This window comes from Equus quagga, chromosome 20 (assembly GCF_021613505.1).
Source record: "Equus quagga isolate Etosha38 chromosome 20, UCLA_HA_Equagga_1.0, whole genome shotgun sequence".
Taxonomy (NCBI): Eukaryota; Metazoa; Chordata; class Mammalia; order Perissodactyla; family Equidae; genus Equus; species Equus quagga.
The window spans coordinates 6,472,740-6,497,134 of NC_060286.1; the positions used below are offsets into that span (position 1 = coordinate 6,472,740).

General features: G+C 38.2%; 1 protein-coding gene across 4 annotated transcripts in view; it reads left to right on the forward strand.

Annotated features, from left to right (window-relative positions):
• The window catches only part of LRRC9 (leucine rich repeat containing 9), a 114,194-nt gene that overhangs the window by 16,987 nt on the left and 72,812 nt on the right, over positions 1–24,395 (forward strand). For all 4 annotated transcript variants that reach the window (XM_046646985.1, XM_046646986.1, XM_046646987.1 and 1 more), the window contains 3 exons: positions 7,691–7,846; positions 11,032–11,228; positions 12,138–12,269. In XM_046646985.1, coding sequence (XP_046502941.1) covers positions 7,691–7,846; positions 11,032–11,228; positions 12,138–12,269 — 485 coding nt within the window. The remainder of the gene's footprint in view (positions 1–7,690; positions 7,847–11,031; positions 11,229–12,137; positions 12,270–24,395) is intronic.

Genomic DNA, 24,395 nt, shown 5'->3' on the forward strand with positions numbered 1-24,395 from the left:
ATGATTTCAAATCTTATTAAACTTATTGAGACTTGTTTTGTTTCCCAACATATGGTCTATCCTTGAAATTTTTCTATACACACTTGAGAAGAATGTGTATTCTGCTGATTTTTGATAGAATGTTCTCTATATGATTGTTAAGTCCGTCTGGTCTAATGTTTCATTTAAGGCCAGTGTTTCCTTGTTGACTTTCTGTCTGGATGATCCATTCATTGATTTAAATAGGATATAAAGTCCCCTACTGTTATTGTGTTGCTGTCAATTTCTCCCTTTAGGTTTGTTAATAGTTGCTTTATATACTTCAGTGTTCCTATGTTAGGTGCATACATATTAATAAATGTTATGTCTTCTTGATGGATTGTCCTCTTTAAAATTACATAATGTCTTGGGGCTGGCCCAATGGCACAGCAGTTAAGTGTGCACCATCCACTTCGGCGGCCCAGGGTTTGCCACTTTGGATCCTGGGTGCGGATACGACACCGCTTGGCAAGCTATGCTGTGGTAGGCGTCCCACATATAAAGTGGAGGAAGATGGGCATGGATGTTAGCTCAGATCCAGTCTTCCTCAGCAAAAAGAGGAGGATTGGCAGCAGATGTTAGCTCAGGGCTAATCTTCCTCCAAAACAAAGAAAAAGGAAAATTTTAAAAATTATATAATGTCCATCTTTGTCTCTTGTTATCTTTTCCAGCTTGAAGTCTGTTTTGTCTCATATAAGTATGGCTATACCTACTTTCTTTTTGTTGCCATTTGCTTGGACTATCATCTTCCATCCTTTCGCTCTGAACCCATGTTTGTATTTAGAGCTGAAATGGGTCTCCTGGAGGCCGCATATTGTGGGGTCTTGTTTTTTAATCCATCCAACCACTCTGTGTCTTTTGATTGGTAAATTCAATTCATTTACATTCAGACTGATTATTGATATGTGAGGACTTAATATTGCCATTTTATCTTGTTTTCTGTTAGCTGTATAATTTTATTGTTTCTTTTTCCTTGTGTTTCTGTCTGTTATTTCAGTTTGGTGGTTTTCTGTGATGTGTTTCTCAGTTTCCTCTTTTTCTATGTTTTGTGACTCTGCTGAGTTTCTGTTTTGTGGTTACTGTGAGGTTTGCATAAAAGGTCTCATAGAAAAGATAGTCCTTTTTCTGCTGATAGCATCTTATCTTCATTTACCTATGCAAGTTCTATCTTTTTCCTCTTCCCTTTCTATGTTTTTGTTCTCACAAATTCTTCCTTTTTGTATTGTGAATTCATTACCAAATTGAAGTGGTTATAGTTATTTTTAATGTTTCCTTTCCCTTTAACTCTTATGTTATAATTAAGTGTTTACTAACTTATTCTGATATAGAGTTGCAGCTTTCTGCTCAAGGTTTTGTATACCTTTGCTTTTTTGTCTCAGGTAGGAGAGCTTCTTTTAACATTTCTTGTAAGGCAGGTCTAGTGGCGTTGAACTCTCTCAGCTTTTGTTTGTTTGGGAAAACCTTTATTTCTTGTTCATATCTGAAAGATAACTTTCCTGGATAGAGTATTCTTGGCTGACAGTTTTTATCTTTCAATATTTTGAATGTATCATTCCACTCTCTCTTGGCCTGTAGAGTTTTTGCTGAGCAGTCTGCTAATGGCCTAATGGGGGTTCCCTTGTAGGTTATTGTTTTTTCCCCTGACTGCCTTTAATAGTCTATCTTTGTCTTTGACTTTTGACAGTTTTATTATCATGTGTCTTAGAGAAGGTCTTTTTGCATTGAGATAATTGAGTGTTCTATTAGCTTCATGGATTTGTATATCCAGTTCCTTCCCCGGGTTTGGGGAGCTCTCAGCTATAATTTCTTTAACTAAGCTCTCTGCTCCCTTCTGTCTCTCTTCTCCTTTTGGGATTCCCATTATCCTTATGTATCCTCCCTTTCTAATGGAATCACATAATTCTCATAGAATTTCAACATTTTTAAAAAATATTAATTTTCTCTCCTCTTCTGCCTGCATCATTTCTAGGTTTCTATCTTTGAGCTCACTAATTATCTCTTCCATATGTTCTGCTCTATTTCCAGTGCTTTTTATGCATTCTTCATCTCATTTCTTCTGCTCTTCAGCTCCAGAATTTCTGTTTGATTCTTTTTTAGAGTCTCTTTGATAAAGTGTTCCTTCTGTTCCTTGGTTTTATTCCTGAGCTCATTGATCTGCCTTTGAGTTTTGCTGTAGCTCATTCAGTTTCTTCATGACAGCTATTTGAATTTTACCAGTTAGACCACATTCTTCCATGACTTTATGTTTGGTGTCTGGAGAATTGTTTTCTTGTGTGTGTGTGATGCCATGTTAGTGTGGCTTTTCATGGTACTTGCTGAGTTATTCCTCTGCCAATGCATTTGTTGTAGCAAACACTTTTCTTATTTAGGTATAGCTTTGTTTGTTTTTATTCTAACTAAGCAATTGGAGACTAGAGGCCTTTCTTTTGTTTTCAGTAAGTGGCACTATAGCACTAGTTTTTGCTTTCTCTTACCTGAGCTTCCTCTGGCTATATTTGAGAATTGCACATTCTGTTCTCCACTGCCTCTGTTAGGCGTGTTGTTGATACTCTCATTGTTGCTGCCTGCACTTCTGGGGGTCACTGATGCCTTGCTGTTGCCGGTGTCACCATGGTTGCCATGAGAGTACAGGAATGGCTGATGCCTCTGTCATGTCCAAGATCACCTGAGTCAGAAGCTCCACCACAATGGCAGAAGGTGGGGGAGATTATGGAAGGAGCCAGGTTCATGGGCACTGCTTCTGCTGATGCCTGTTTCCTTGTGGCCATAGGCACCACTGTAGTTGGGAGGTCAGAATTGTGTACATGTCTCTGCTGCTGCTACCAGGCTCTGAACTGCAGCTGGGGGCCTGGGATCACGGGGCTCCACCTCCCCTACCACTCCACTCCCCATGGCTGCAGGTGTTGCCATGGCTGAGAAGCTGGAGTTGCACACACACCTCTGCTGCTGCCCACCAGGTTCTCTGGAGCTGGGGGCAGCTGACTCAGCCACCATGACCAGGGGGGCCAAGATCCTGGGCACTGCTTCAGCTCTTCCCCTGGTTCACCTCCTCTGTGTGCTCCAATCCACTCACCATTGTATGTACCAGTGTGTGGATCTCTCCAGCATCCTGGTATGTTGGGCAATATAGCGTTTGTTGAGTTGTGGATGTTTTACTCTCTGTAGAGTTATCATTCTCTTTCTGTGCTGCCATGTTACTGTAGTTCCTCATGGTACTTGATGAATTGATCCTCTTCTGGTGCATTTGTGATAGTAACCACCTTTCTTATTTGGGTAGGACTTTGGTTACTTTAGTTCTGAGCTATTTCTGGTTGTATTTGAGAGCCTGCACTTTCCACTCTCTACTGCCTTTGCTAGAGGCATCGTCAGTGCCCTCCTCTTGCTGCTTGTGCCTCTGAGATTGCTGGTGCCTTGTTGCTTAGAATGTCACTGTAGTCTCAGGTGTTGCCACTGGGGTCACCAGGCTCTGAGCACTTCTGCTGCTTCTGGTGTTATCTGGGTCTTGTGTTCCCTCACTGGCTCTCCATGGGCTCTCCACAGCCTTGTTGTATTGCTGCCCCATTCACCACCTGTGCTGCTGCTCCTGGGTTATCAGGGGGTGCTGGCAGCACCACTGCCAGGGCTTCTGGGTTCACAGGTGTCACTGTTGCTGCCAGGGCTTGGGTTCTTGTATGCAGCCCCCACTGCTGGTAGAGCCAGTGCCAGGGGTGCAGTCACTGGGGGATGGGTAATGAGTTCTGCCATGGTTCCTGAAGACTCAGGTCACAGTTGACACCTGCCACTGCTGGGGAAGGGGCAGGGGCTAAGCCACAAGTATTGTTGCTGGTCTTACAGCCTCTGGTCATTGGCTCACACCAGTGTTCTTTGAAACCTCCAGTCAGGGCACTCTGCCCCCACCAGGGAAATTCACACCTCAGATGTTATCCCCACTGCTGGAAAGACCAGCACCACTGCTGAGGGAGCAGGCAGGGGCTGGGTCACTGGCTCCGCTCTGTGTCCTGAATCTTCAGGACATGTGCACCACCTGTCGTTGCTGGGGGTGGGGGGACAGGCAGAGGCCAAGCTGTGAGTGCCTTGTTTGCCCCTACAGCTTGTGGTCACTGGCGTGTACTGGTGTTTCCACCAGCATTCCGCGTTTTAGATTGCCACCAGCAGGGGAGGAGGAGGGAGCTGCTCCCCTAGTTCCCCTGCCTCTGGGAGGTCCAGTCCACCCACCTTCAGATCTATAGATGCGTGGATCACTCAGGCATTCTGGTGTGCTGCGCAGGGACTCCTTTGTTGGTCAATGGATGTCTGATGGGTTGTAACTTAGAGGGGGAAAACAAAGGGAAGAACTCTGCCCTGATGCTGGCCTCACTCCCTTATTCACTGTAGATTGAAGGGGAGAGACAAAGGGGTCCTCTCAAGCTGCCATGATGATGACGTCTTGGAGCCCATCTGGACTTGCTGATAGATTGCATGCAAGGTGCAGAGGAAGAAGTGGAGAATAATTCCAAGCTATTGGCCCAAGCAGCTGAAGGAGGGATGGGGTTGCTATTTGATGAGATGAGAAAGAGTTATAGAGGAGTAGGTTTAGAAGAATCACAGTTTAATTTTAAGCATATAGAGTTTTAACAACCTTTTCAACATCCAAAGGGAGATGTTCAATAAGTAATTGGATATATCAGCCTGCTATTTAAGAGAGTAGCCTAATTTGGAGATATAATTATGAAAATTGAAAGTAGAAAGATGGTACCAAGCTGAGGATTGGATGAATCACCAAGGGGATAGTGTGGATGGGGAAGTGTGTTACTTGGGTATTAGAGACTGGAGAGAGAGAAGGAGCCTGCAGAGGAGAATGAGAAGAACTGAGAAAGGCAGGTTCTTGTGACATTCTGACTGAGTTTCTCATACATTATATTATATGTCAGAGGTATTTTAGTTTAAAAAACGAAATAAGGAATTGTTATGCAGTTCCTAAAATCTTGTCTTAAATTATTTCATTATATCTCAGCTTTCCCACTGTAAGATATTTGTCCTTTCTTTACCTTTTAAGGCACAAACAGGATATACAATATAGCTCAACTTTTGATTCAGACCAAAATGATTTTTCAAATTCAAAGTATTTTTAATTTAACGATTGCATATAGATTTCCAAGATGCTTTCTTCATTACCGTTCATTAAGAAGACAGGTTATACTAGGTTGTGGCAATTCTCTAAGGTGATAAACTCCTGAATAGTACTATTGATTCTTTAAATTTCCACCCATGCCTGTGGAGTAGTTTGTGTAAACTACAAGTGGCAAGTGAAGTCAGGACCTACCAGGAGGACCAGCACAGGGTCATCATGGGACAGAGCAAAGAATATGGGAATTCAAATCAGAAGACTTGGGTTCAAGCCCTGGTTGCATCCGTTACTATTTGTCACTTAGGCAAGGCCTTTCCCCTCTCAAAGCTTCAGTTTTCTGAACTATTAAAATAGTGATGATGAAAATAGTACCTGCCCTTCACAGGGTTGTTGTGGGGATCCCATGAGTTAATGGGCATAAAAGTCTATTTTAATTACTAAGTACTATAAACATAATTACTATGAAACTGTCATTGAGCATATTTCTGCTTACAACTTTTAAATTTTTTTTGGCCATCAAAGAAGCAAATGGATCAAATTTTGTCTTAACTGAATATACACATGCAACTTAATTTAGCATTGTATTCTAATTTTCAAAAAACTTTTTTACTGTAACAAGCAAGTAATTCCACCAAAGGTATTGACAATGACTGTGACATTAATTCTTAAAAGTCCAAACACAAAAAGCGAACTGAATATAGTCAGCCTACAAAGTTGTAGGCTGGGAGGCCCGGGGGCAGCTCAGACAGCAAGGATGAAAAACTCTGATTGATAACGAGGGTAAACAACAACAAGGGGAAAAGAAGCCTGATTGATAACTCATATTTATTGTTATGACACACTAAGTGGTTTTAGAAGAGTTTGGGAATAGTCAAATGTCACAATTTTTGTTCCTATCTCTAGATATAGGTATATTCTTAATAGAGTAGAAGAAACTGGAGGGATCCGCTAGAAACAAGTCAGTGGTTATCTACGGAAGATGGGGCAGCTGGGCAGATGGGGAACAAGTATGGAAGGTAGACTTTTCGTTGTACATCCTACAATTTTTTGGTTTTTGAAAAATAAAATTTACAAACAAAATAAAAGCGGAATTTTTAAATCTTTTTTTGGTCCCCCACCTAGGGGACTCCAGGTTAAATATGAATTTCAGATAAACAATAAAAAAAGTTTTAGTATAAGTAAATAAGTATAAGTAAGTTTATTAAGTATTACATTAAAACATTTGTTGTTTATCTGAAATTCAACTTGACTTGGCATCTTCTATTTTATCTAGCAGCCCTGCCTCCACCCTATGTTCTCTTGTTGTCTTAGATTTAAGAATTCATTAGAAATTTTTTTAGCTGCCACTGATCCAAAGCACTTTTTATTGGATTTTCTATTTTCTCCAAACAGGCAAAAAATTAAGAAATACCATTTGCCATTTCCTTAGTACAGTTTTTCCTTCTAACTCAGTTGCACCTCAGAAATAAGCTCTTCTTTATCAGGAATTTTTATTTGTTAATCATCATCCTAAAACGGATTTTTTTTCTTCATTGTTCTATTCTATGAATCCCTTATTTTTTGCAGAGAACTTTAGTGATTTCAACTTCAGGACTTCATAATATGCATAGGAAAGGAAACTCCTTTGGCCTGTTCAGCATGCCATATATTTGTTTCTGTTCCATTTTTTATGCCAAATAATTCTGGTGGGGTCTTGACTATCCACTCTCTACTAAATAAATCACATAACAAGAGACTGCATCCATAGAAAATATATGTCAAGAACAGTATGCAAGCCTTCCAACTTACTTGAGGTACAGATTTCTTGATTAAAAAAATACCTTCATTATTTCAAGTAAGCAGTTTAAACTAGGTCACATTGTAATAGTACACCTGATTTCTTTATTTTCTCCTCAGCTATTTATTTTTGACTAATATAACTCATAAACACCATTTACCTGGTGTATTCTAATCAGTGTATCATGGTAAACTTTTTAATAATTGCATGATCCATTGGTATTAAGGAATTCAAGATAATTGAATTAGATTGACAATTTAGTAATTTGCTCAATATAAAAACAAGTTCATTTAGAGCATCCTTTTATATATTTGGGGGAAAAAACATGAAATCTTGTTTCTTAGCCATGCTTTTGAAAAATGAATTGAATAATGTTACATTTGCTTTTAATTCTTTTTAATTTCTTTATTTTTTTCCCTAAATTAATCAAATGGGAATAATGTGTGTATTTGCTTTAGCAGTACTGACTCATTGGCTAAACAATACTATTTTGTACACTGCATTCTCTCTGTAGTCTGTTTATGTTGTCATCCTGGAAATAAATGTCAATATGCCTCATTTAAAATCTTATCCACAAAGAAAATCTTTGGAATTTTACATTTTGCTTATAAATATAAATATAGAACTCTGTATAGCTATTATCATTTCAACTATCATCATTAGCAGTACTCGAGCACGCAGAACTTTCAGAGTGTTACATAGAACATATTGCACTCGTATAATACCACTAATCATTACCTATAATGTTTTGTGTTTCAGCTAATCTTTTGTTTTTTTCTCACTCTTAGACAACAGCAATGAAAAAAATAATGTATTACAATATGCGTATAAAAACTGTTCAGAGACATCTTAATGAAGACCTTGAAAAACTGAAAGATCGAAAATGTAAATTACAGAAGTTGCCAGAAGAACGAATAAAATTATTCAGCTTTGTGAGAAAAAATGTAAGATTAATAGTGTAAAATTTCAGTGGCCACATCTTAAGAAAACTGGCAGATAAAATAGCATTATCTTTTAAATTTTATATATAGGTATACATATATGGATAATTTTTTTTATTAATACTGAGTTTCAAGTCAAGTTTACCCCAAAAAAGTTTTGATTTCAGGTGCTTAACTAAGCTTCATTCTGTGCTTAGAAATCTACAATTCAAAAAAGGTATAGGCTTATTAATTTATAAGATTTTCCAAAAGCTGTATAATTCACTGTGATTTAGAGAATTATAAAGATCTGTTAGACTTATTTCAGCTGCATTTTTATTGGATACCAGCAGGCTGTGCTCCAAATTCTTTTTTTTGTCTAAAGTGCTAAAATATCCCTTCACTAATACTATTAAGGTATACTACAAGGTGGGAACTTTATATCAAGCTCCACTTTTTCAAAGATTGGCACCTGAGCTAACAACGGTTGCCAATCTTCTTTTATATTTTTTTACTTTTTCTCCCCAAATCCCCCCAGTACATAGTTATATATTTTAATTGTGGGTCCTTCTGGTTGTGGTATGTGGAACGCCACTTCAACGTGGCCTGATGAGCAGCGCCATGTCCACACCCAGGATCCGAACCAGTGAAACCCTGGGCTGCTGAAGCGCAGCACGCGAACTTAACCGCTCGGCCATGGGGCCAGACTCAAGCTCCACTTTAGTAGTTACATTATGTGTGCTTTTTAAATTTAGAAGAAATTGGATTTCCTTTACTAAAAGTAGACCCTGAAAAATTAAGGATTATTTACCTCAGAGCACAACTTTGTATATTTTAGAACAACTTGTATTTTTTTAAAAGTATGAAAAAATAATGAGTTATTTAACAAACGGTGTTAATAAAGATAGTCCAACTACTTGGGAGTAGGGAACTGGATCCTTAGATTACACTTTACTTAAAAGTAAATACCAATGGGGAAAAAAGAGTTAAATGTTGAAAGGAAAACCTGGCAAAACTGAAGAATATATAGATTAATATATTTAACTGACCTCAGCCTGCCAAATAAAAGAATACTAGAAATCACAAAGGAACAGATGTAGATCTGATTAAAAGAAAGTAAAGTCCTTTTTTACTAAAAAGCATCATTAATGAAAATAAACAAATGACAATCTGAAAAAATTGTTTTCAACAAACATGATGGACAAACATAATATCTTTAGCATAAACATACTCATAAATAAAACAAGACAAAAAGTAAATATCCAAATAGAAAAACTGAGCAAAATACATCTACCATTTTACAAAAGAAGAAATAAAAAATGACTAATAAACATTTGAAAGAAGAGCTGAACTTGATTATTAATTTTCAAGTGTGAATTAAGATAATCATTTTCACCTATAAAGTTGTCAAAGCATAACACATGCTTTGATAGCACTCAGGCTGGTGAAGATGGGTGTGACACTATTACACCACTGATGGTGTTGTAATTTGGGTCATATACACCGTTATGCGGCACATAATGACATTTCGGTCAACGACGGACTGCATTTATGATGGTGGTCCCATAAGCTAGTACCAAATAGCCTAGGTGTGTAGTGGGCTATACCATCTAGGTTTGTGTAAGTACACTCTGTGATGTTCCCACAATGACAAAATCGCCTAATGATGCATTTCTCAGAACTATCCCCATTGTTAGCAACAAATAACTGTATTAACAGCCTAAAAATGCTCATAGCCGTTGACCCCGTGGAATCTACTTCTAGCACTCTCTTCTAAAGATATTTGGATAAATATTTATATATAAGGGTATTCATCACTGCACTGTTAATAACAAAAAATTGGAAACTACTAAATGTTTAACAAGAGAAGAAGAATCATTCATTCTTAAGATAGAATATTATGGGGGTCAGCCCAGTGGCGCAGCAGTTAAGTTCCTCTTTCCACTTCAGCGGCCCTGGGTTCACCGGTTCGGATCCCAGGTGCTGACCTATGCACCACTTGTCAAGCCATGCTGTGGCAGGCATCCCACATAAAACAGAGGAAGATGGGCACGGATGTTAGCGCAGGGCCAGTCTTCCTGAGCAAAAAGAGGAGGATTGATGGCAGATGTTAGCTCAGGGCTCATCTTCCTCAAAAAAAAAAAAAAGAAAAGATAAGATAGAATATTATGTCGGCATTAAAAGCTAAGTCTTAAATATATTTAATATGGTTTCTAAAATGAACAGGTTTAAATTCATATTATAATCAGAAAGATATTCTTAACATAAAACATTAACAAAATTTAAATGATTTATTTGAATAAAAATCACAGAAGAGCCAGTATATGGAAATCATTTTACATTTGCCATTTTCATGTGCAAATGAATGTATTAAGTAATACCTGAAAACATGAAAAATAATAGCTATAGATTATATAAGCTACAGACATGTTTATAAATAAGCTTAATTTGTTTTTTAATAGCTGGATATAGCCATTCTCGAGGGACCACAGATAATTAGTACATTTCTGTTTGTATACACTTCTCTGTGGACAGTACAGTTTATCTTGAAATCCTACAAGTCTGGGATTTGGGCAAGTGAGGCACTCGCCCTGGGCCCAAAATTTGAGGGAGGGCCCAAAACCTCAGTAATCAAGATAAATCCTATTTAATGTATATTTTAAAAAATACAAATGAATGCAAAAGTCTGCTATGAACCAAAAAAACCCAAGTGTCAAAATTTTAAATAAAGATATTGCTGTGCTGAGCCATATAGGAGACTGAGGCATAAGGAAAAATGTGCACCCCTTTATACATGCTTTTGTGTATTTTTTATGGTTTTTCCCCCAAATACCAAGGTTATTGAAAAATTGAAAAGTATGTGTGATAAAAGTCACATTAGTTTATTTGTAACGAAACAAGCATTTATTATAATTTTATTTTGGCTTTGATAGAGCAAACTCATCAGTAATATGTAAAAATCTATTTCTTTTCGTTTCTCATTTTCAATTGAGAGAACTGCTATGTTTGAAGTATTTAAGATTGTCTTTCACTTGGTCAAGAGAAATTGGCTGACTGAACTTGTACCAAGGTTATAATCACAAGGTTGCCATGTTTTTATGGAGTTTGGCCTATTTATTATCTAGATTTTACTTTGTTAATTTAAATTAACTATATATTTAATAGATTCCACTAAAAGCTTTTGCTCTCTGGTACATTGATTTCAACAGTTGGAACGGGAACTGGCTGAACTCAAGGGATCTGGCAAAGGGCACAATGATAGATCCAATAGCAGTAAAGTAACTGAGCTTGAAAAATCAAAGAACTGTGAAAGTGTCACAGAAGAACCAAGTCTTCAACAGAAGCTATTGACCAAACTAAATGCCTTGAATGAAAGGGTAACATTCTGGAACAAAAAATTAGATGAGTATGTTTAATGAATTATCTAGTTGTTCAAATTTGAAACATGAGAGAATAGAATGTTCTGGGCCATCAGTTGAGCTCAGTTCCCTTCTTCAGGAGTGAAAAGAATTATAGCATGGAGTAAAATATGAAATGTGTTTCTAGTCCAGTTCCTAGTAGAGATAGGCATCATGGATTCAAAGCTGGCATATAGTTTAACAGAGACAATACTTGAAAAGAAATAGTAACTTCCCCTGGATGGCTTCCTGTCACACCACTAGTTTCTGCAAACTGAAAACAGTAGTTTTTTTTTTAACATTAACTACTAATGGTGCAGAAACTCATGACATTAGATGAGACCAGGCAAAGCACATACACAGTTGTCTGGAATCATGTAGAAATAAACTTAGGTTGAGTATAACTAGAAATATAAAGCAAGAAGACTTAGTAAGTACTGTGAATTTTTTTATTTACTAGGGTACTAAGTGGATGAGTTAGTTTGCCCTGTAATAATACTAACAAAATAATAACTAACATTTACTGAGTTCTTGCTCTGTGCCAAACTCTTTGCTAAGAGCTTTGCCTGTATTTTGCATATAACCCTCAAAAAATCCTATTCGGGTGTGGATATTATTAGTATTGCCATTTTACTGAGAAATGGCAGCATACAAATGTTGTGACTTGTCTAAGATCTGAGAGCCATGAGTGGTGAAGCCAGGAGAGTCTTCTAACCTTCACTTAATTCTGAGTTTGACAAAATTTAGGCGGATTTTAATTGCCAAGAATAGAATGTCTTTTTTTGGTTTAACTGTTAACACCAAGCTTTCTTTATCTATTGACAAAAGTCTTGTATTTTAACATCGGTTTTTAAAAACTCTACCATGAATTTTAATGCTGTGTTTTTAATAGCTTTATATATTTTTTTCTTGAACAGAATTGAAGCAATTTATCGTGTTGAAGTAAAGCAAAAGAAGAAAAGTCATGGTTTACTGATACCATTTTTGTTAATTGAGTTGGAGACTGTAGGAAATATCCACTTTGAAGAAGGCACTCGATCTGATGACTGGTAAATCTGTTTGAAGTTTAGTTATAGCTTTAAAGATAATTTTAAGTGCTTAGGATCATCAACCAAAATATCAACTTATAAAAATCTTAAAATGTCCCATTTTCAAAACATTTTTCATATAAAATATTCATCCACTGAAAATTGGCAGACACCTACTTTACCACCTATACATTTCTCTTTTTACGCTACTACCATGAGATACATGGCAGTATCTTGAGACATCCTAATGGTATTTCATTGCTCTTTACCCAATTTCCCTTAGCCCAAGAGCAGAATATAATTTAGAAGTTACGGTCAAGTATTAATTTTATGTATGTTTATACTGTTTATTTCCGGACTGGCTATAGCTCTGGATTCTGAATATTGGGTGAGAAGCTAGATCAGAGAAGGAATGGCAAAGCAGGATTGGCAACAGCAGGTTGTAAACACCGGAGGAGGCTGCCTAGTAAATGTCCTGGGGGTCCATGGTCAAAGTCAAACCAGTTGTCTAGCGCTAGCTAGAGTCAGGGTGCACACAGACTCTACAAGCTAGAATAAGGCATACACTTAATAAACCAGGAATTCAGGTAAAAAGTCCATTTAGACAGAAATGGAAATAGCCACCAGAAACAGAAGCAGGAAGTAGCATCCACACTTCAGAATCAAGGCCAGCTGGTAGAAACAAGGAAGTGGTTGTGTTGCCTCAACTAGAGGATACAACCAAAAAGAAAGATCCTGGCCGGGTGGTGTAGTGGTTAAGTTTGCACACTCCGCTTCAGCGGCCTGGGCTTTGCAGGTTCGGATCCCAGGTGCACACCTACATACTGCTCATCAAGCCATGCTGTGGCAGCATCCCACATACAAAATAGAGGAAGATGGACACAAATGTTAGCTCGGGGACAATCTTCCTCACACACACACACACACACAAAATCCATAAAAAGAAAAAAAAGAGGGGGGGCTGGCCCCGTGGCACAGTGGTTAAGTTTTGCAAGTTCTGCTTCGGCAGCCAGGGTTTCACCGGGTCAGATCCCAGGTGCAGACCCACACACTGCTTGGCACGTTATGCTGTGGCAGGTGTGCCACATATAAAGTAGAGGAAGATGGGCATGGATGTTAGCTCAGGGCCAGTCTTCCTCAGCAAAAAGAGGAGGATTGGCAGCAGATATTAGCTCAGGGCTAACCTTCCTCAAAAAAAAAAAAGAAAGAAAGAAAACCTTTGCAGAAAAATATCACTAATTATAACTTTCACATTTCTACAATCATTTCCTCAAAATTGAGAAGGCCATGAATAAGCCAAAGATCACCCTGGAACCTTAGAAGCAACTGCAAACATGGACGTGTGGCAAAAGCAGGAAACACGTAAAGCTATGCAATGGACCTGATGTGTCACCCAAGGATGATTTTACTCAGTCCGTGTTGAAACAAACACAGATTTTTATGGAATACAATGCAAAATTTGCATTAACTTTTTAGAAAGAAAAATGTGTGGCTGTTGTGGGTGACGTTAAACCAAGCCCCCGGTTCCTGTTATATGTGGCTTTTACTCACCTCTGTGAGTAAAAGCTTCTCAGGGACCTTGGGGTTACTTTGAGGAAAAGTGTGAGAAGCTTTGCCCAAGGCAGAAAGAGACCTTTTAAAATACTTTCTTTTGTATCAATACATCCCTTTGCCCAGCGCTCACCTACTGTTTGCTTCACCACAATAGTTGATGTTTACGCACAAAGACAGAAAGGATGTTCATCCCAGTTCCCACGTAAACAAGCAGAGACCTTGATCTTTCAAGTGCAGAAATTGAAAGGTATCTCTCTGTCGGATGCATGGATAATTTTTTTAGTCTTTCATTTATATTCACTCAACCTAAACAGAATTGTTTTTTATTATTTCTGTTTCTTTTTTACTTATTGCAAGGTAAGCTCTGTATAAAGCAGGTAGATTAATGAAAAAATCGTAAAAGCAAAATGACTAAAAAGCCATTTAGGTAACTATGCCAGCCTAATAGTAAATTAGATAGCTTTGATGGATTTTGGTAAGCATTAACAATTGTTTACTTGGTTTTCATAAGAATAACTTTGATCCATTTTAAGGAGAAAATCATATATATGTTAGCAGAATTTCAAGGACTGTTTTTTACTTTTAACGAACTACAAGTTTGGCCACCTTAGCTCTAATCTTATGCAAATGTTAAGAAAAAAACTGCCAAATTGCTTTAAACTGGTCCGTGTGCTACATATATGGTTATGTAAACACTGACTTCTCTTTTATTAATATTTTTAAAGCCAATGGTTTAGTATTTAAAAAGTACTGGAGTAGAGCTAGAACTCAACTATAAAGGTTTTCTATCAAAATAACCTTTGTTTATTTCTTTTTTTTTTCAGTTATTTTATTGAGGTCATAATGGTTTATAACATTGTGTAATTTCAGCTGTACATTATTATATATCAGTTTCTGTATAGACTACATTGTGCTCACACCAATAGTCTAATTTTTATTCATCACCATATATATGTGCCCCTTTACGCCTTTCACCCATCCCCTGACCCCTTACCCTTCTGGTAACGACTAATCTGTTGTCTTTATCCATGTGTTTATCTTCCACATGTGAGTGAAATCATGCCATGTTTATCTTTCTCTGTCTAGCTTATTTCGCTTAACATCATACCCTTAAGGTCCGTCCATGTTGTTGCAAATGGGATGATTTTGTCCTTTTTTAATGGCTGAGTAGTATTCCATTGTATATATACACCACATCTTTATCCATTCATCAGTTGAGGGCACTTGGGTTGCTTCCTCGTCTTGGCTATTGTGAATAATGCTGCAGTGAACGTTGTGGTGCATGAATCTCTTTGAATTGTTCATTTCAAGTTCTTTGCATAAATACCCAGTACTGGGATAGCTGGATTGTATAGTATTTCTATTTTTAATTTTTTGAGAAATCTTCATGCTGTTTTCCATAGTGGCTGCACCAGTTTGCCTTCCCACAAGCACCGCCCTTTTTCTCCACATCCTCTCCAACATTTATTATTTTTTGTCTTGTTAGTTATAGCCATTCTGACTGGTGTAAGGCGATATCTCATTGTAGTTTTGATTTGCATTTCCCTAATAATTAATGATGTTGAACATATTTTCATGTGCCTGTTGGCCATCTGTGTATCTTCTTTGGAAAAATGTCTGTTCATAGCCCATAGCCCATTTTTTGGCTAGGTGTTTGGTTTTTTTGTTGTTGAGTTGTATCGTTCTTTATATATTTTGGAAATTAACCCCTTGTCAGATATATGATTTGCAAGTGTCTTCTCTCAGTTGGAGAGTTGTCTTTTCGTTTTGTTTATGGTTTCCTTTGCCTTGCAGAAACTTTTTAGTCTGATGTAGTCCCATTTGTTTATTTTTTTGTTTCCCTTGCCTGAGTAGACATGGTATTTGAAAAGATGCTGCTAAGACCGATGTCAAAGAGTGTACTGCCTGTGTTTTATTCTAGGAGTTTTATGTTTTCGAGTCTTACATTTAAGTCTTTAATCCATTTTGAATTAATTTTTGTGTATGGTGTAAGATAATGGTCTACTTTCATTCTTTTGCATGTGGCTGTCCAGTTTTCCCAGCACCATTTATTGAAGAGACTTTCCTTTCTCCATTGTTATGTTCTTGGCTCATTTGTCAAAGATTCATTGTCCATAGATATGTGGTTTTATTTCTGGGCTTTCGGTTCTGTTCCATTGATCTGTGTGTCTGTTTTTGTGCCAGTAGCATGCTGTTTTGATTACTGTCACTTTGTAGTATATCTTGAAATCAGGGAGTGTGATAACTCCAGCTTTGTTCTTTTTTCTCAGGATTGCTTTGGCTATTCAGGGTCTTTTGTTGTTCCATATAAATTTTAGGATTCTTTGTACTATTTCCATGAAGAATGCCATTGAGATTCTGATTGGTATTGCATTGAATTTGTAGATTTTAACTATGTTTATTCTTCCAATCCATGAGCATGGAATATCTTTCCACTTCTTCATGTCTTCTTCAATTTCTTTCAATAATGTCTTACAGTTTTCGGTGCATAGGTCTTTCACCTCTTTGGTTAAATGTATTCCTAGATATTTTATTCTTTTTGTTGCGATTCTAAATAGGATTGTATTCTTGACTTCTCACTCTGCTAGTTCATTATTAGTGTATAGAAATGCAACTGATTTTTGTAAGTTGATTTTGTGCCCTGCAACTTTGCTGTAGTTGTTGATTATTTCTAATAGTTTTCTGATAGATTCTTTAGGGTTTTCTATATATAGAGTCATGTCATGCACAAACAGTCAGAGTTTCACTTCTTCCTTTCCAATTTGGATACCCTTTATTTCTTTTTCTTGCCTGATTGCTTTGGCCAAAACCTCCAGTACTATGTTGAATAGGAGTGGTGAAGTGGGCACCCTTGTCTTGTTCCTGTTCTCAGAGGGATGGCTTTCAGTTTGCCACCCTTAAGTATGAGGTTGGCTGCGGGTTTGTCATATATGGTCTTTATTATGTTGAGTTACTTTCCTTCTAGACCCATTTTATTGAGAGTTTTTATCAGAAATGAATGTTGGATCTTGTCAAATTCTTTCTCTGCATCTATTGAGATGATCATGTGATTTTTACTTCTCATTTTGTTAGTGTGGTATATCACATTGATTGATTTGCAGATGTTGAACCTTCCTTGCATCCCTGGTATAAATCCCATTTGATCATGGTGTATGATCCTTTTAACATATTGCTGTGTTCAGTTTGCCAATATTTTGTTGAGGATTTTTGCATCTGTGTTCATCAGCGATATTGGCCTGTAATTTTCCTTCTTTGTGATGTCCTTGCCTGGTTTTGGTATCAGGGTAATGGTGGCCTCATAGAGTGAATAAGGAACCATTCCACCTTCTTCATTTTTTTGGAGTAGTTTTAGAAGGATAGGTATTAAATCTTCTTTGAATGTTTGGTAGAATTCTCCAGAGAAGCCATTTGGTCCTGGGCTTTTGTCTTGGGTGAGGTTTTTGATTACTGTTTGAATCGCTTTACTTGTGATTGGTCTATTCAGATCCTCTATTTCTTCTTCATTCATTTTTGGGAGGTTTTATGAGTCTAAGAATTTATCCTTTTCTTTTAGCTTATCCCGTTTGTTGGCATGTAGTTTTTCATAGCATTCTCTTATAATCCTTTGTATTTCTGTGGTAGCTATTGTAATTTCTCCTCTTTCATTTAAAATTTTATTTATTTGAGCCTTCTCTTTTTTTCTTGGTGAATCTGGCTAAGGGTTTGTTTGTCAATTTTGTTTATCTTCTCAGAGAACCAGCTCTTAGTTTCATTGGTCCCTTCTATTGTTTTTTCAGTCTCTATTTCATTTAATTCTGCTCTAATTTTTATTATTTCCCTCCTTCTGCTGACTTTGGGCTTTGTTCCTTTTCTAGTTCTGTTAGGTGTAGTTTAAGATTGCTTATTTGAGATTTTTCTTGTTTGTTGAGGTGGGCCTGTAATGCCATACATTTCCCTCTTAGAAGCACTTTTCCTGCATCCCATAAGAGTTGGTATGTTGTATTTTCATTTTCATTTGTCTCCAGGTACTTTTTAATTTCTCCTTTGATTTCTTCATCGATCCAATGGTTGTTCAGTAGCATGTTGGTAGTCTCCACATATTTGTGACTTTTTCAGCTTTCATCTTGTAGCCAATTTCTGGTTTCATACCATTGTGGTCAGAAAAGATGCTTGATATGATTTCAATCTTCTTAAATTTATTGAGGCTTGCCTTGTTTCCCAACGTATGGTCTATCTTTGAGAATGTTCCATGTGCACTTGAGAAGAATGTGTGTTCTGCTGTTTTGGATGGAATGTTCTACATACATCTACTAAGTCCATCTGGTCAAGTGTTTCATTTAAATCCACTATTTCCCTGTTGACTGTTTGTCTGGATCCATTGATTTAAGTGGGGTGTTGAGGTCGCCTACTACTATTGTGTTACTGTTAGTTTCTCCCTTTAGGTCTGTTAATACTTGCTTTGTATACTTTGGTGCCCCTGTGTTAGGTACATATATTCATAAATGTTATGTCCTCTTAGTGGAAAGTAATTTTTATCATTACATACTGCCCTTCTTCGTCTCACACTGTCTTTTTTATCTTGAAGTCTGCTTAGTCTGATATAAGTATGGCAACACCTGCTTTCTTTTGTTTACCAATTACTTGGAGTATCATCTTGCATCCTTTCACTCTGAGCCTGTTTGTCTTTAGAGCTGAGAAGTGTTTCCTGGAGGCAGCATATTGTTGGGTCTTGTTTTCTAATCCATCCAGCTACTCTGTGTATTTTATTGGAGAATTCAATCCATTTACATTTAGAGTGATTATTGATATATGAGGGCTTAATACTGCCGTTTTGTCTCTGGTTTTCTGGTTGTTCTATATTTCCATTGTTTTTCTTGCCTTTTATTTCTGACTGCCATTTCAGTTTGGTGGTTTTCTGAGGTGGTTTCCTCAGTTTTCTCTTTATTTATGAATTGTGGCTCTGTTCTGATTTTTCATTTAGTGGTTACCATGAGGTTTGTATAAAAGTTCTTGTAGATGAGGTAGTCCATTTTCTCATAGCCTGTTATCTCCATTAGCCTAAGTAGATTCCATCCCTTTCCTTGTCCCCTTCTGAGTTATTGTGCTCACAAATTATTCTGTTTTGTGTTGTGAATCTGTGCCAAATTGAAGTGTTTATAGTTATTTTTGATGCTTTCCTTCCCTTTATCTTTTTATGTTATAATTCAAAGTTTTCTAACCTATTCTGTTAGAGAACTGCAGTTTTCTGATTTTGTCTGTTTATCTCCTTGCTCAAAGCTTTGTACACCTTTGCCTTTTCATTTCAGGTATGAGGGCTTCCTTTATCATTTCTTGTAAAGGAGGTCTAATGGCAAAGAACTCCCTCAGCTTTTGTTTATCTAGGAAAGTTTTTATTTCTCCATCATATCTGAAGGATAGTTTCACTGGATAGAGTATTCTTGGCTGAAAGTTTTTGTCTTTCACGATTTTGAATATATCTTTCCACTCTCTCCTAGACTGTAAGGTTTCTACTGAGAAATCTGCGGAAAGCCTGATAAGGGTTCCTTTGTAGATTATTTTCTCCTGCCTTACTGCCCTTAAGAGTTTTGCTTTGTCACTGACTTTTGCCAGTTTTACTATTATATGCTTTGGAGAAGATTTTTTTGCATTGATGTAATTAGGAGTTCTATCGGTCTCATGTATTTGTAAGTCCAGTTCCTACCCTAGGTTTAAGAAGTTCTCAGCTAAAATTTCTTTGAACAAGCTCTCTGCTCCTTTCTTCCCCTCTTCTCCCTCTGGAATACCTATAATTCTTATATTGCTTTTCCTAATTGATTTGGATATTTCTCAAAGAATTCCTTCATTTTTAAAAAATTTTAGTTCTCTCTCCTCCTCCACCTGAAGCATTTCTATATTTCTATCCTTTAAATCACTAATTCTGTCCTTCATAATGTCAGCTCTATTTTTCGAGGAGTCTAGATTATTTTTTATCTCATTAATTGTGTTCTTCATATCCAGAATTTCTGTTTGGGTTTTTTTTTATATATAGTTTCAATCTCTTTGGTGAAGTATTCCTTCTGCTCGTTAATTTTATTCCTGAGCTCACTGAACTCTTTTTGAGTTTTCTTGTAACTCACTGAGTTTCTTTATGACAGCTATTTTGAATTCTATGTTATTTAGACTGTAAATTTCTGTGATTTCAGGGTTGGTTTCTGGAGACTTGTCATATTCCTTCTGCTCTAAATTGTTACTGTAGTTTTTCATGGCGTTTGGTGAACTAATCCTTTGCTGGCACGTTTGTGGTAGTATCAGGTTGCAGATACCACCTGCTGCCACTGGGGGGAAGCAGGAGCTGTGTTTCTGATCCCTCCCCATCTGCTAGAAGTGTGTGGATACAATGGGTGCTCCCACAGGCCAGGATGGTGTTCGCATGTGTGCTGGGCTGCCACCACCTTGACTGACAGTCACATGGGCCGCTGTGTTCGGTGGATGGGGCTTCTTCTCAGGGTCTGAGCTGGGGCCATCCTTTGGGGCTGCAGGAGCACAGTGGGTGCTCCCGCAGGTTGGGGTAGTGTTTATGCGCACATACACGGCTGCTGCTGCCTCCGCTTACAGTTGCGCTCAGGCTTGTTCCTACTGGTGCTGCTGCAGCAGCATAGTGTGCACTCCCGTGGGCCAGGATAGCATTCGCCCACAGTCTGGGCTGTCCCCGCCTCCTCTTAGAGTAGCACCGGCCACCGTAAAAGGACCTGTGACCCGGCTTGCTGCTGCTGGGGGAGAAGGACAGGAGCACCCACCTACCTCCACTGCTTCCCAGAAACCCAGTCCATCCATCTTCAGATGTATAGCTGCATGGGTCTCTCAGGTATCCTGTTGTGCTGTATGGGTCAGTGGATGTCTGTTTAGTTGTAATTCAGAGGGGGAGAGACAAAGGGAACAGCTCATCTGCCACGTTGCTGACATCACTCCTGTTTATTTCTTTAGCAATAGAGCATTGCAGATTTCTAATTGTATATCGTTCAATATTCCTTAGCTTCATTTCTTTCATTAAATAAAAGGGCTGTATTTTTCAGTCTTAAAAAAGTCCCTCTTTTACAGAGATTTGCTTGTTGCCACTATAGCATTGTCATTATAGATTCCTATTATTTACCTACGTATTCCCAATTGTGTTATCCATTGATATCAGACAACATTTATCAAGTGGGGGCTCCACAGCCTCAAAGATGCTGCCCTTGTGCTTGAGAAGCTTTCAACCTGATTATAGATACAGGGCATTTACAATTTAAAGAAATAACTTTAAAGCACCACAAAATAATGTATAAATGCCTCTGTAAGCTCCTTGGAGACAAATATAATGTTTCATTTGCCTTATAAATCGTAACATCTAGCACAGGGCTGGCTGGATGGATAGCTCAATAGATTACTAATTGACATTTCCACATCACTTTACTGATACTCATTTAACAGTTTCACTTTTGCATATATAATGATTTTCAGTAATTAGCTATATATAAAGATTTCATGCTGTACTATTTCATGGAGCTACAGCAGATAAACTTTTTATTTTATACTGATATTGGTGTAAGTTAGCAAGTCAGTTAGCAGTATTTATTAAACCCTTGTTTAGGATTTTGAAGTACATTTGAATAGACTTTATTAAGCTCCAGCCATTTAAAAATATATCCATTCTACTTTGCTAAATGAGTGCATCATTTCTATATTAGGAACATTTGTAGGCAGCTCTCTGTGTCACTGAATATCTTAGTGAATGATGTGTATCACCGCTGTGGATGCTCACAAATTCAGGTCCCACTGAATAGAGTGAGGTACCCAGTGCAATGAGGGGTCCTCACTCTCCTAACCTCTACAGTACTTAATGCTGTTAACCATTCCTTCCTTGTAACTTCACCTCTCTTGTTTCTGTACTCAGACAATTTCTATTTTCTTTTTACACTCTCCCTTGCCAGTGTCTTCTATTCCTGCATTTTCAAAAATTACTTATAGTTATAATCTCTCTCCTTTACTCCAGCCCTGAATTTCTACTTGTTAGACATTTCTAGCTGGATGTTTAACTGGCAAAGCAAACTCAACATATTCAAAAAGGAACATGAAGTAATGAAATATACAGTAGGGTTAGAGTCAGCAAAACTTTCTGTGTGGTCTTGAAACTGTTATTTAACCCATCTGAACTTCATCTGTAAAAATGAGAAAAATTAAAATCTACCACTAAAGATTACTGCTAGCATTAGACAAGGTAATGTGAAAATACTTAGTTCTTAAGTTTTATGTTTTTGTTTTCCTCTTCCTGCCCACAAGCAACCTCTTCCTTCTGACTCCCCAATCCTGTTCGTGGCACTACCATCCTCTCAGTGATGGAGGCTCAGCAAACATCAAAGCCATCCTTGACTCCATTTTTCCTTCAATCTCCACATCCAATGAGGCCAAGACCACAGGTTCTCCTCCACGTCTCTTGCATTTATTCTCTCCTCCATTGTGACCAAAATCACCTGCACACAGGGCATGATAACCTTTCTTTTAGGCTATTGCTGCATCTAGCACAGTGTTTGTATGCAGTAGGCAGATTTGCTAATCAATCAGTAAAGATACCTAAATGGTTTTGCATATGGTCCCTGCTGGCATGCTTCCTACACAGATAGCTCTCTGTTAAAAACGAAACAAAAGCCTCTTATAGCAACCTGTTACCTTTCAAATTACATTCAAACTCTTCACCATGACTGTCAGTGTCCTTCACTGTGTGGTCTCCAAACTGTCCTAACTCCTTTTCACACCCCTTCGGAGTCAGACAAACTGTGTGTGCCTCAGTGCTCTTAGAACATACCGAGTCCGTAAGTGGTTTTGTTTGTTCTGCTTCCTTCACCCAGGATGTCTTGCTTCCCTTACCCTCACTGCATCACTGCCTGTCAAAACTTATTTTATCTGCAAGCCAACATCTAGAACCATTCTTTTGTGAGAGATCTTCTTGTATCTCCATCACATATAATCATTATTATTATTATTATTATTGAATCTTCATAACACTGAGTTGTATCTCTCCTATCTCATTCTCTATTGCAGTTTTGCTTGTACTGGTCCCATTATTTTTTCTGCCCCATTGGTTTATAAACTCAATGAAGAGACAGACTGCGTCATATTAAGCTTTGAATCTTTTCTACTTTGTTCACTTACTCAGCATCCATCCACTGAGCTTCTGCCATGGGCTGGACTCTATGCTAGGTGCTAGGGGTAAAAGTCAAATAAGACATAGTGCCTGCTCTCATCAAGCCTGCAGTCTGGTATGGAAGACGATGGTAATGAAACAGTAATAAGTTCTGGGATAATTGCAAGTGTGGACAATGTAGGTGGGGCCAGCTCTGTGAATATCAAAGCAGAATGGGGGTTTAGAGAAAGTTTTCTGGAAATGGGGACACTTGAGGGACATGCTTTGATCTGAATTTTGAAGGACAGATAAAAGTTAAGTATGCAAAGAATTAGAGGAAGGACTTTCCAGGCAGAGGAAACAGCGTGTGAAAGGGTGTGGAAACAGTACAGACATTTGGAGAACTACCTGTAGTTGCACATGACAAGGCCTGATCCTTAAGGGTCTTGCAGTCTGGGCTAGTAGTTTGAATTTTGCCTTTACATCTATGGGACTCCTTGAAGGAGAGGTGTAGCAGATTGAGATGTTATTTTATATGAAGTGGTAGAGAGTTATTATTTTAGGTTCAGACTAAAATGCATATACCTCAGTAGTCACGCTGCCCAGTGCATGCGGCACATTTTCAGCAGTGCTGTGAGTTGTCATCCCCTCTGAGGTACTGCTAGTACTGACAGTCGCGGTACTTCTCCATTCTCCCTCCTGCAGCAGTACTCCAGCACTCTGTGGTGTTTTCTCATCCCCACATGGTCAGGTGAGTGGATTGCTTTACTTCTAGGGCCCAGGTGGCACAGAGCCCATGTCTTCTTAGCACCAGGGTTCCCTATCTCCAGGGCCCTAAGAATTCCATGTAAGGAAGGGCTCAGCTGCTGAGTTCCCAAAGAAAAGCTCTTTGAAAGGATGGCGCGTCATGAGTTTCCTTTGCCATTCCTGGGTCTTGCGTTCCGGGGGATCAGACGAGAAGCTAGGTATCGTCCATTTATCACTTCCGTCTATTCTTGATTACCCTCAAGGGTACTTTTTAATTACCTTTTTGTTACTATATAACAACAACTTTATTTACATAAAATGCCAGTTTCTGTCAGAGTGCAAGAATAATAACGACAATAATTAGAGTGCAAGTAATAATGAGCTTCTATGGTTCTAGCACATGTTATTTAGGGGTGACTTGGACTGATTTAGGCCCAGAAAGTGATCCCTCTGTATGAGACTGTAGGTTTCCCGCTGCACATGACGATGTGGGTGTGTAGGCAGACCTCTGAACCGATTGTAGCATCGTGCTGGCTTGTAACTCTGCTTGTATCTGTCTCCTCTACCAGACTGTGAGCTCCTCTGGGATGAGTTTGGTTTGGGCAGCTCACTTTTCAGCTCTGAGGGAGCTCTGAGCTCCTAGCTGCACTGGCTCAATCTTTGCTAGTGAGAAAGGCAAATGCTCTAAATTAGGAGCTCAGATGTTAGTTTTATGGAGAGACCACCCATCA